The sequence below is a fragment of the Megascapheus bottae genome, chromosome 12 (genome assembly GCF_031878675.1).
Source record: "Megascapheus bottae isolate mThoBot1 chromosome 12, mThoBot2.hap1, whole genome shotgun sequence".
Taxonomy (NCBI): Eukaryota; Metazoa; Chordata; class Mammalia; order Rodentia; family Geomyidae; genus Megascapheus; species Megascapheus bottae.
In genome coordinates this window covers 40,875,061-40,887,901 of record NC_143520.1, presented here as the reverse complement: position 1 = coordinate 40,887,901, position 12,841 = coordinate 40,875,061, and the positions used below count along the sequence as shown (strand labels likewise).

The 12,841-nt window shown below is 37.3% G+C and overlaps 1 protein-coding gene across 2 annotated transcripts in view; it reads right to left on the bottom strand.

Annotated features, from left to right (window-relative positions):
- Zranb3 (zinc finger RANBP2-type containing 3) overlaps positions 1 to 12,841 on the bottom strand; it is a 140,816-nt gene that overhangs the window by 53,363 nt on the left and 74,612 nt on the right. For both annotated transcript variants that reach the window (XM_090342891.1, XM_090342892.1), the window contains exon 7: positions 1,825 to 1,996. In XM_090342891.1, coding sequence (XP_090199017.1) covers positions 1,825 to 1,996 — 172 coding nt within the window. The remainder of the gene's footprint in view (positions 1 to 1,824; positions 1,997 to 12,841) is intronic.

Here is a 12,841-nt window from a genome sequence, read left to right as displayed (position 1 = left end):
TGTTGAGGCTCAAGTGGTAGAGCTCTAGCCTTGAGAAAGCCCAAGGACAGTGCTCAGGCCCTGAGCTCAAGCCTAGGACTAGCAAAAAAAAAAAAAAAAAAAAAAAAAAGGAAGCCTGTGGATTTGACAAGGAAGCCAAATCTTGTTTGTAGACGATTATAAGAACCTGGCAATACTGCTGAAACAAAATAACACAGCAGGAAATGGACCCCCCAAAAAAGGAGAAAAGGAAAATAGAGGAGGGGGGGAGAAAAGCATTCTATAGCCAAATAAACATCTGACATTTCCTTTCCCTTTGAGAATAACCACAGTTAAGGTCACTTTTAGCCATGTTTGCCTATGATGATCTTGCTAATGATTATACAATATCTGATGTCCTCTGCTAGGGTTATAGTTTTGAGAGAAAGCCATAGTTACAAGAGGCATCTACTGTAAATACCTAGAACTTCCTTTTAAGGCAACCACTATAGAATTCACTTGTCTTAAACAGTGAACAAGGGAAGATGGCCTCGTGTTTCCTTTGCAATAATAGTATATGTTGGGGATCAAGTGGCTCTCAAGCAGCATGGTAGGTGTGAAAATGTCTGCGGATTAGATCATTCTGTCGCGTTTATGGGTTGGTGAGTCTGTAATGACATCGCCACACTGGGCTGAGGTACGCTTTCTAGTTCCACCATTGTCCAAGTGGAGTGCCATTTCTTCTGATATGAAAGTGTTCAAATCGACATCATGGAGTCCATTTCTCCTTCAACTAGCACTCGATCCACTGCTTACATGTGTAGGAGAGCCTGGGGTACTCGAACGCATGCTTATACTAGCCATTGCACCACTAAGACTATGCAGGGCTATGGCTTCCCGGGAGGGTTGCAAAAAAAAAAAAAAAAAAAAAAAAAAAGAAAGTCCTTAGCTAGCATCATGAATCAAACAATTCTAGCTTTCTTTTAAGGAGAAATACTATTTAAAGTGAAAAGAAAAATTTAAATCTCAGAAATCAAGTCAGTTAAGAATGTATATGGTAGTGAAATACTTTTATGAAAAAGATGATTTTACTTAAACATGAAGACTAGAGGAATGGTAGCTAAAAAATCATACAATTCATATATTGACTATTTTATTTTTCTCTCTAATGCTAAAATGTTAAATTAAGAAAATCAAGTCATTCTTATTTTATGAACAATGCTGCTCAATGTTTTACGATTTGAAAATATAACAATAAAAATTCCTTGTCCAGAAAGTCATGGGTCACATTTGAAGAAACTTCAGACTACACTGTAAGTACTGTACTCTTTAAAAGTAAATACAGATAAGGATTTGGTAGAATATACTTTTGTTTTCTGTTTTGTTTTTTTTGTTGGTCATGGGGCTTGGACTCTGGGCCCCGGGCACTGCCCCTGAGCTCTTTAGCTCAAGGTTACCACCCTACCCCTGTGCGTGGGCTTTGTCCCTGAGCTCTTCAGCTCAAGGTAACTATTCTACCCTTTGAGCAACAACCCCACTTTCCATTTTTTAGTGATTAATTGGAGATAAGAGTCTCAGGGTCTTTAGTGCCTGGGCTAGCTTTGAACTGCGATCCTCAAATCTTAGCCTCCTAAGTAGCTAGGATTACAGGTGTGAGACACCGCTCCTGGCTATAAAGATACATTATTATGAACTGATACATTATGTTCATTTGTGATAACTAGAGCTAAATTCTTGGTCTCTTCCTAAAATGATATAAACTCAACTCATATGCTACATTAATTACACCTATTTTAAGAAAGCAGACTTCCTTTTTTGAGATATGTATAATCTTTCTTAGACATATAAGCAAATATAAGTTCTCACCTTGGCTGCTGCTGATGGAAGGTCAAATGGAATTCTTTGTCTGATTTTAGGGGGCAGCTGGGTTAAAACTTCAGATTTTAATCGTCTAATCATTATGCCACTTAATAATTGGTGAAGTTCATTAAGATTTGATGCTCCTCTACAATCCCATTGAGTTCTTTTACCAAAATATCTATTAATAGAAAGAATAAAAACATATAACAAAGTTGATTATAAAGAAAATAATTTTCCTAGTATGTTCCTTATAATAATAAAGAGGCATCATACTGTTTCTGTTGTCACTACTGAATAAAATCAGTCTCAAAAAAGCTTATCCTGAAAAATAGCAAGGTTTAAAAATTAGATACACTCCTGTTGAATTAAGCAAGGCTAGAATGAGCCAATGGCTCTGGATTGGACTAAGTCACTGTTTCTAAATGGGGATGCTACTGGCTCTTGGGTGAGTTCTCACATGGAAATGTGTTTCCAATATTTAGTCCTATTGATTGCCAGGATACTTGCTTGTAACTAAAACTACCTGAAACACTTATATATCCTATAGGAGAAGATATCTTTAATTGACTTATGCTTAAGTTAAGCATGTGATATACAAGTTCTTCTATAGGTCTTCCACTTCTGATAGATTAAAATGTGAATCAGATAGGCCAAAGGAAAAGTAAGGCACAATAGAAATTTATTCAGAGCTCTGTCTATAGACCTAGCAGCGGCTATCCACTGTCCAGCAGTGGGTCATGCCACTTTTTTTTTTTTTTTTTTTTTTGCCAGTCCTGGGGCTTGAACTCAGGGCCTGAACACTGTCCTTGGGCTTTCTCAAGGTTAGAGCTCAAGTGAGCCACAACACCACTTCTGGTTTTTTCTATGTATGTGATACCAAGGAATCAAACCCAGGTCTTTGTGCATGCTAGGCAAGCACTCTTACCACTAGACCGAACTCCCAGCCCCAAACACTGTTATAGACAAAAGTGGTACTTGGCCAAGTGTATCTTGAAGGTTACCTAAGATAACACATGTATATATGATCCCAAGGTTAATACACCAAACCAGCCAGATCCCAATCCAAAGCAAATGCATGCCCAAAGCCTTCTAGAAGTTATATTGAAGTAGCTGGACTTTTTTTTTTTAAACTGTCATTTCAGCATAGCAGATTTGAAACCACCAGATTCACCACACACAAATCCACCAGAATAGAGAATGGGACAAAAGATATCAGAAGATAAGTTACTTTAAGAAATAGCTCCCTTGTCCAATCAGTTGATGCCTAAGAAGATCAAGGATCAAAACAAGTAATGTGAGTGTTACAAGACAATGAAGTGAAAAATCTGAATTTACACATCAGGACTATGGTTCTAAAAACATCCTTATTATTACAATGACCACGAAATTCTTAATCATTTTATAAGGATTTATATTGTTCATTATTGAAACTATTAGGGAATAAATATCAAAGGAAAATTTCTTGTTAGGTAGTGCTGATCATGAACCATTATATATTATTGGTAGAAATGTAAATAGTGTAGCGACCATGGAAATCAAGAAAGTACATACAGAACTACCAGAAAATCATCAGCTATACAATTCTTTAGGCATATATCCAAAGGAATCTAAGTCAATATACAACAGAGATATCTGAAAACACTGTGCTTACTGAGGTACTATTCACAACAGCTAAGTTAGGGAATCAGCTTAGATGCCTATCAACACATAAATGGATATAGAAAATGTGTCTATATATATAATTGGATTTTATCAGTCAAAAGTCATTTAAATAAATATTTCATTTGCAGGAAAACGGATGGAATTATAGACCCTCACACAAAGCAAAATAACAGATGCAAGGAACAGAGATCACAGTTCATCTCACAGATGGAATATTTTTAAAAGTCATGGAGATTGAGAGGGGGAGTGCTTGGAGAGGAAAGAAACTAGAGTATAGAGGAGGGGGGGGGAAGGTAGTACAGGAGGTGAATAAGATCCAAGTATATTATATATACATATATATGTATAAAATGTCATAATGGAGCACATTATTTTGGAGAATTAGTGTATATAGTACTAACAAAAAGACATAAAAATAAGACTTTCTTTTGTAGCTAACAGAGCTTGCTTTTTTTTTTTTCTGGCAGTATTGGGGTTTTTGACCCAAGGCCTTGTGCTTTAATAAGAAGACACTGTACCACTTGAATTAATCCACCAGTATCTTTTGTGTTGGTTGTTTTCAGGTGAGTGTTCTGCCCAGACTGGCCTGCGATCCTCCTTTCTGTGCTTCCATTTGTCAATGGGACAACAAGTGCATATTACTATATCCAGCCATTGTGCTGTCTTTGTTGCTTGAGATGACTAGCTTACAGCACTTTACTCAGCTATGGGTTGATATAATCTCTTGAACTTTTATGCCTGGGCTGGCAAGTAACTAGGATTGCAGGCTTGAGCATATCACCCAGCTCAGAGCTTCCTTTTCTCTTTTTGCTGGTCCTGAGGCTTGAACTCTAGACCTGGGTGCTAACCCTGAATGCCTCTTTGGTTAATGCTAATTTTCTACCATTTGAGCCATAGGCCACTTGCAGATTTTCTGTGATCAATTAGAGATAAGAATTTCATGGACTTACCTGCCTGGGTTGAATTCAAACCATGATCCTCTGATCTTAGCCTCCAGAGTAGCTAGGATTGTAGGTGTGAGCCACTGGTTCCCAGCAAGAGCGTGCTTTTGATTAGCTGTGCTTAAGTTTTAGAACTATGTTTTAATTATTAATATTTATTTATTTATATACTTTTTTGGTCATGGGACTTGAACTCTGAGTCTGGACGCTGTTCCTGAGGTCTTCAGCTCAAGGCTAGCACCCCTACCCCTTGATCTACAGCACCACTTCCAGTTTTCTAGTGGTTAATTGGAGACAAGAGTCTCATGGACTTTACTGCTTGGGCTGGCTTTGAACTACGATCCTCAGATCCTCAGATCCTGAGTAGCTGGGATTACAGGCATAAGCCACCGTGCCTGGCAAGTTAATTTTTAATTGTTACTGTAAAGGTGATATGCAGAAGGCATAATAAGTACATTTCTTTTTGGACAGTGTCACCCCTTCCGTTGCTTGCTTCAGTTTTTCCCTCCTGACCCATCCACAAGTTGTATAGTTCATTTTCAATGTAGTATCTAGTAAGTACCTCAATTGCATTTGTTCATCCTTTATCCTTCCATTTCTATACCCCTCCTTGCTCTCACAAAGATTGATAAATGAAAAAACAAGACAAAAAAAAAAAGGAAGAGAACAAAAACAGCAACAAAGGAAAAAACTTGTGTTTCAATTTCCTGGAGAACTATATTTTTAAAAAATAGTTATATCAAAGGAATACATACACTTAAGAAAATGAATATACTTTCACATCGGTGACTTCAGACTTTGATATATGCTCCCTGCCTTAAATTTAGAGTAGATAAAATATAAAAAGAAAACAAAAATTCACATTGGAGCTTAACGGCAAGACAAATGCTTCCGTAGCCCAGAGACAGAAGAATAATGAAAAAGAAGTAGTTTCAAGGCATAAATCTGCTTTCTGTTTTGTTTTGTTTTGCTAGTTTTTAGGTTTGAAGCAGGGCCTGAGCACTGTCCTTGGGCTAGAGCTTTACCACTTGAGCCACAGCACCACTTTCTGCTGTTTCTATGTTGTGGTACCAAGGAATCAAACCCAGGTCTTTGTGCATGCTGGGGCAAGCACTCTTACCACTAGGCCAAACTCCTGGCCCCAAATCTGTTCTTTTATGTATAAAAATAGGTAGTAACAATCAAGAATTAAAGGTTGTAGGGACAAAACATACTCCTGTATAGGCTTACTCTGAGGGTTTAAAAAATTATGTATAGATATACATCATTATGCCCATGAATTTCATTTCAGTATAAAAAAGTCATCATAGATTTATTTTAAAAATGGACAGGGTAGAGAAATAAAACATATGACCACTTTTCAAATAGATATATATCATAGCTACTATGAATTATATGTGTACACATATGACTAAGTTCTGAGGCAAATATTTAATATATACATAATTCAATTTTTTTTGGTCAATTGTGGGACTTGAACTCTAGGCCTGGGTGCTGTCTTTGAGCTCTTCAGCTCAAGGCTACCATCCTACCCCTTGAGCCACAGCACCACTTCCCATTTACTGGTGGTTAATTGGAGATAAGAGTCTCATAGACTTTAATGCCCAGGCTGGCTTTGAACTGAGATTCTCAAGATCTCAGCCTCCAGAGTAGCTAGGATCCTAGGCATGAGCCACTGCACCAGGCTCATAATTCAATCTTAAATACAAAGCAAATAAAAAAAGGTCCATGCCTATAATCCTAGCTACTGAAAAGATTGAGATGTGAGGCTTATGATTCAAAGTCAGGTTGGGCAGGAAAAGTCCATGAGAATTTTGCTAGTTAACCAACAGAAAAACCAGAAGCAGGGCTGTGGCTCAAAGTGGTAGAGTGCTACTTGAGCACAAAAGCTCAGGGCCTGAGTTCAAGCCCCACCACTGACAAAAGAAAAAAAAAAAGACCCAAAGAGCAATAAATACTACAACTCCTACTGTATATTATACAAGAATGTGCACAGGGTCTTAACTGCTAGCATTTTTTGTTTTGTTGCTCTCAAACACTGAGATATACCCCATGTCCTCCTAACTCACTTAAACTAAAAAACCCTTAAAGTATCTTGAGGTAACCATAACACAAAATCGGGGTTGGGGATTTAGTTCAGTGGAAGAGCCTTTGCCTGGCAAGTGCAAGGCCCTGAGTTCGGTCCCCGGCTCTGGGAAAAAAAAACAAAAACACAAAATTCAACATCACATAGCCACAAAGATATGCAAATAAAGTTGAAGAAATAAAAGTCATAAGCTAACAATACTGAGTTCTTCAAAAAGTCAAAATCTATTCAGTTAAAAGGTTATAATACCAAAATATGAACTACTCCATTTCTTGCCATTCTAGTCTTACTATCAGTTAAATTCATTCCAGTCTTCATGTAACAACAGCAGGTAATACATTCTTCTCAAGTTCACACAAAAAGTTAATCACCAAGATGACCACATTCTGGGTCATGAAACATACTGTAATAAGTTTAAAGGAATAGCAATCAGCCAGGCATGTTGGTGATTCATGCCTGTAATCCTAGCTACTCAGGAGGGTGAGATCTGAGGATCAAGGATCAAACCTGGATACTAAATGTCCCTGAGACTCTTATCTCCAATTAACTACCAGACTACCAGAAAACCAGAAGTGGCACTGTGGCTCAAGTGGTAGAGTGCTAGACTTGAGCTGAAGAGCTCAGGGACAGTGTTCAGACCCAGAGTTCACTCATGACCGACAACACCTACCCCTCCCCAAAAAAAGAATAGCAGCCGTATAGTTTTATTCTCAAACTATGAAGGAATTTAGTTGAAGTTACTAATAGAAAAAGAGCTGGGAAATTCTAAATTATTGAAGATTTAAAAAACACATTTGTGGGCCAGGAGTTTAGCCTAGTGGTAGAGTGCTTGCCTAACATGCAGGAAGATCTAGGTTTGATTCCTCAGTACCAACCAGAAGTGGTGCTGTGGCTCAAGTGGTAGAGCCCTTAATCTTGAGAAAGCCCAAAGACAGTGCTCAAGCCCTAAGTTCTTCAGCTCAAGGCTAGTGCCCTATTACTTGAGCCACAGCATCACTTTTGGTTTTCTAGTGATTAACTGGAGATAAGTGTTTCATGGACTTTCATGCTGGGGCTGGCTTTGATCTGAGATCCTCAGATCTCAGCCTTCTGTGTAGGTAGGATTACAGGCGTGAGCCACTGGTGCCCAGCCAAAAGAAAAATCTTAAGAATTTAAAAATACTTGCAAATGAATTAAAGTGAAATATGCCTTTCCAAAAAGTGTAGGACACATCACAAGCACTATACTTAGAACTTTATGGCACTGAATGAACTTATTTTAAGAAAAAGGATGAAGAAGGCTGAAGGTGAGGCTGGCTCAAGTAGGAGAGTTCCAGTGGAGCAAACAAGCCAAATAGGCACAAGACTATGTTCACATCTGGTACTGGCAAAAAAAAAAAAAAAAAAGGAAGCTAGAGAAGCAATAATTTAGGACTAGAAGTGTGTTTCAGGTGGAAAGCTGAGCAAGAATGTGAGGCCCAAAGTTCAAGCATTGATATTGGCACAGAAAATTTAAAAGTAACCTAAACTTTCTACTCAGGAAATTAGAGACAAGAGAGCAAATTAAATTCTAAACAAAAGGGACAAAAATGAGAGCTAATTTACCCACTGTTAGGTCCGACTGGAAGAAATGAATTCTTCCCTTGGCTCTCCCCCTGCACCATGGAAATCCCCGCCCAGTACCTGTAACCCTGGCAACTGGCATGCCTGGGGGCAGTGGGAGGTCCCCACTGAGGTATTTCCCCATCCTCTGAGATCACATCCACTTCTGCTGTGGCTATACCCCACCCCCTATATAATCTCTCACTTCCCGCCCTAAGACCTCTTTCTCGCCTGACTCCATCTTGGGTGGCAGGAGTCTGCTCTTTCTTCATGCAATAAACCCTCTTCTCCTGAACTGCATGGAGTTTCCTTTGGACAGACCTTACACCCACTACCTGAGGAATGTTAATTGTAACTCCTCTGTTACTCCATTGTAAAATACAATAAAAAGAAAGAAAGAAATACTAGGGAAAAAAATGAGAGCTAAAATCAATACAACTGAAAACAGAAAATCAATACAAAATATAAAACAAAAAGATGATACTTTTAAAAGAAAAATAAAGTCAACAGGCTTCTAAAAGCCACAGTAACTGAGTGATGACAAAATTACAGGACATAGACATTAAGAGGATAATAAAACACTATTGTGAATCACTGTGGTAAAGGTTGATAAGTTAGAAGGAAACAGATCAATTACTTGAAAAATCACCATCTTCCAGAAATAGAAGAAAAAAGACAAATAAATAGATCTATATTGATTAAAGAAATTCAATCTGTAAGTAATAAGGTTTCAGAACAGAAACAGTATCAAGTAGACTCAAGATTAAGTCCCACTAAATATTTAAAGAAGAAATTCTACCAGGTAATAACTGTGGAAACTAGATGATAAATACATGGAGGAAGAAAAGATCACTATACTATGGCATCTACTTCTATATATATTGGACTTTTTCCACCAATTTAAAAAAATATCAGTGAATAAAGAAACAAATGTTAAGGAGTCCAAGAATATGAAGATCTAACAGACTATAACTACACAGGAAAACTCAGGATGACAGCTTTGCATTATTCCTAAAGAAAATCCAATCTAGACTGAGGTATAACAGAAGGTTGTGGGAGGGAGACTCCAAAAAAAGAAAAAAAGATGATTTTATTTTATATACTTGTAAAAGACCTGCTGGAAGTTAACAGATCTGTTGCAGTTCTTTAATAAAAAATATTTAACTGAACCAGGCATAGACGGATCATGGTCAAAATCCTATCTTTGCAGGAGGCTGAGATCTGAGAATCCTAATTTAAAGCCAGCCCAGGCTGGCATAAGACCCTGAATTCAAACCTTGGTACTCAAAAATTAAAAAAAAAAAACAAATCAAGGAACGTCTGTGAGGCTCCTATCTCTCAATAAACTACCCTAAAAGCTGGAAGTGGGTCTGGTGGGAGTGATGGAGTACTAGTTATAAATCACAAAAACTCAAGGACAGTGCCCAGGCCCTAAGTTCAACATCCAGGACTAGAAAAACAAAAAACCAAAAAGCTAGCCGGGTACTTGAGCCTCATCATATAATTCTAGTTTCTCAGAAGGCTGAGTTGTGAGGGATATAGTTAGAGGTGAATTTGTGAAGAAAAGTGCTAGACTCCATCTACAAATCACAAGCAAAAAACAACATTGGAGGCAGGCATGCCTCAAGTGATAAAGTTGCAACCTCTTAAGTTTAAATATCACAAAAAAAGGGTTTAAGCTCAAAGTAATTACAAATGAATACAAGTACAAAATACAAAATAATGTGTTTAAGCTGTGGTGAGGCACAGCTGTAATCATCGCTAACAGGAGACACAGGTAGGGAGAATGCCATCCAAGGTTGGGTTAAACGTGAGATAGTATCTAGAAAATAATTAAAGCACAAAGGCTGAGGGTATAGCTCAACTAGAAGAGTACCTATCTAGTAAGCAGGGGGTCCTGAGTTCATACCCTATCAAAAGGACACAAAAGCCAGGCCCAGGGGCTCACGTCTTAATCCTAACTACTCAGGAGGCGGAGATCTGAGGATCAAGGTTCAAAGCCAGCCTGGGCACAAAAGAACCTGAGACTCTTATCTCCAATTAACCCCTAGGGGGAAAAAAAAAGGACACACAAAAAGTATTAGCTATATGGAGAAAAATAACAGTAAAAATAACCATTGTATAGTAGGATTATGGTACTTTTTTCATTTTGCTCTTATGTTATAGTTCTACATATATGAGTGTGTACATTTTAAAAGTTCTTACTTTCATCAAACATTGAGTTCCCTAATAAGTTCCACCCTTTGATACTAGTTTTGGCCTCAAAGGCCTTAAAGACAAAACGTTTAATTCCTTTAAAACATGACAGGACTTTAAACATTTAAGGACTTGTTCTCCTAAGGTCTTTTATTCAAAGTCCTGTAAGTTTCACAAAATCAAGCACTATGCCTTACTCATCTTCATACTGCCAGCAGCTATGAAAAACTGTCCTACACATAGTAGGCAATCAATAATCTTAGACATTTGTGAAGCTGAATATGAAATTTTCTCATAATTCTGAACCCTTTCCCAGACAGGTTTTCATTTGTTAAAATGCTTCATAAAAATGGTATTTATTGAAATTTTCTCATAATTCTGAACCCTTTCCCAGATAGATTTTCATTTGTTAAAATGCTTCATAAAAATGGTATTTAATTCCCTTAGTTTAGAAGGTCACTGAAGATGACTTCTACTCCATGCAGACCTTCTACTCATAACTAAATTCTACTTCAAGTATTTCATTTTCATTGTTACAAGCACCAGTACCAACACAACAAAAATAAACTAAAAAGTCTGTCTTCTACTTACGCCATCCTTCTAAGGTTCTTTCTTTCAGTTTTTTTTTTTTTTTTTTTTTTTTTTTGCCAGTCCTGGGGTTTGAACTGAGGGTGTGAGCACGGTCCTTGGACTTTCTCAAGGCTAGAGCTCTACCACTTGAGCCATAACACAACTTCCATTTTTTTTCTAAGTATGTGGTACAGAGGAATTGAACCACTAGGCCAAACTCCCAGCCCCTAAGTTACTTTTTCATTTTAATCCACTATATCTTTCCTATCTCATCAGGAAATTGCAGGAAACAAAGTGCTGTACTTTCTACAGAGCTTGGTATCTTCCATTTCCTTACTTCCTTGTCATTCTGAAGCCTACATATTAACTTTGGTCTTATCAAGGTCGACTAAATTTTTCCTTGTCCATAAACCAACCAGAAGCTGGTATAAAAATCCACTATTAAATGGATCTATCAGTATGTATGTTTCAGGACTGCATTTGACTGCTGGGTATTGCAGGAGAAATTATAACTTAGGTTAGACTTTCTACTATGAATTTAGTATTAAGAATCCCAAATGGTCTTTTAGTATAGTTCACAGTCCTATATGAATGCCATTATCTCAATCCCCACTGAGCAAAATTTCAGATCATGTCTACTTTCACACTATTTTTTCATTTCTCTGAACATAACTTTCTTTTCCTTTCATAATGAAAATGACTCCTTCAATTCCCTGACACTCTCACAAATGTGTATATTCCCCAATAATACAATATCATGCAATCATAAAAGTGAAGTTATTTAGATAGACAACAAAAGGACAAAATAAAAAATAAAATACTATGTATTAATATACTAGTATTTTAGAAATATGAATTTGCACAGTTTCTATGAAGAGACATATACAAATTGCTTGTACAAAGAGAAGATAAGTAAAGGGATTTTTCATTGTATATGCTTTTACTGGCTCATAATCTTGGTGATGTAAAAATATTGTCATAAAAATAACAAAGAAAACTTTAACTCTAATCATGTTTTTTTCTTCCACACATTTTTCTTTTCTGTCTCCACCCTCTCCTTCCCTCTGTCCCTCTCCCGTCCTTCCTTTATTCTTTCCTTCCTTCTTTTTTTTTTCTTTTTTGGTGTCAGTCCTGGGACTTGAGCTCAGGGTCTCATGTTCTCCATTAGCGTTTTTTACTCAAAACAAAACACAATAAAAACAATCAGAAAACATCCTACAAAGCCTTCCTATTGTGAATATGATGAATAAAAGTTTAAAACATGACCTCCAATTATCTCTCATTGTTTGAACTCCTTTTTATTTAGCTCTACAATGTCAAGTAACTGTCTTTAGTTACTCAAATGTATAGGAATTTCTATTGCTTTGGGCCTTAGCAATTAAATTCTGTCTTACTGAAAAGCAAATAGTCATTGTTTACTTCCAAGATGCTTCTATCCTTTCTAACTTGATTAATTCACTCTGAATGTCCTGAACTTGATTAATTTACTCTGATACGTTCTGCCATTGTAGCTAGTTTTTTTATGACACTCATCACAATATTAATTATTTGGTTAGTGTTTGACTTGAAAACCCAGTGAAGACTGGGGCCTGAAGGTCTAGTAGCCTGGCATATCTGATGATTAAACTTAGCCTGACATATACTCTAAGCATAATTTTATTTTTGGTTGGTTGTGGGGCTTGAACTCTGGGCCTGAACATTGTCCCTGAGCTCTTCAGCTCAAGGCTAGTGCTCTACCCTTTGAGCCTCAGTGCCAAATCTAGTTTTCTGGTGGTTAATTGGGAATAAGAGTCTCACAAACTTTTGGTCCCGGCTAGTTTTAAAATGTGATCCCCAGATCTCAGCCACCTGAGTAGCTAGGATTACAGCTGTGAGCCACTGGCTGCCGGCTGAGTATAATTTTTGAATGAATTGATTAATTCATATAACCCATAAGTAATAACTGGAGAGGAACCATCTCTTATTCCAACTTATCTTGCATTACTCA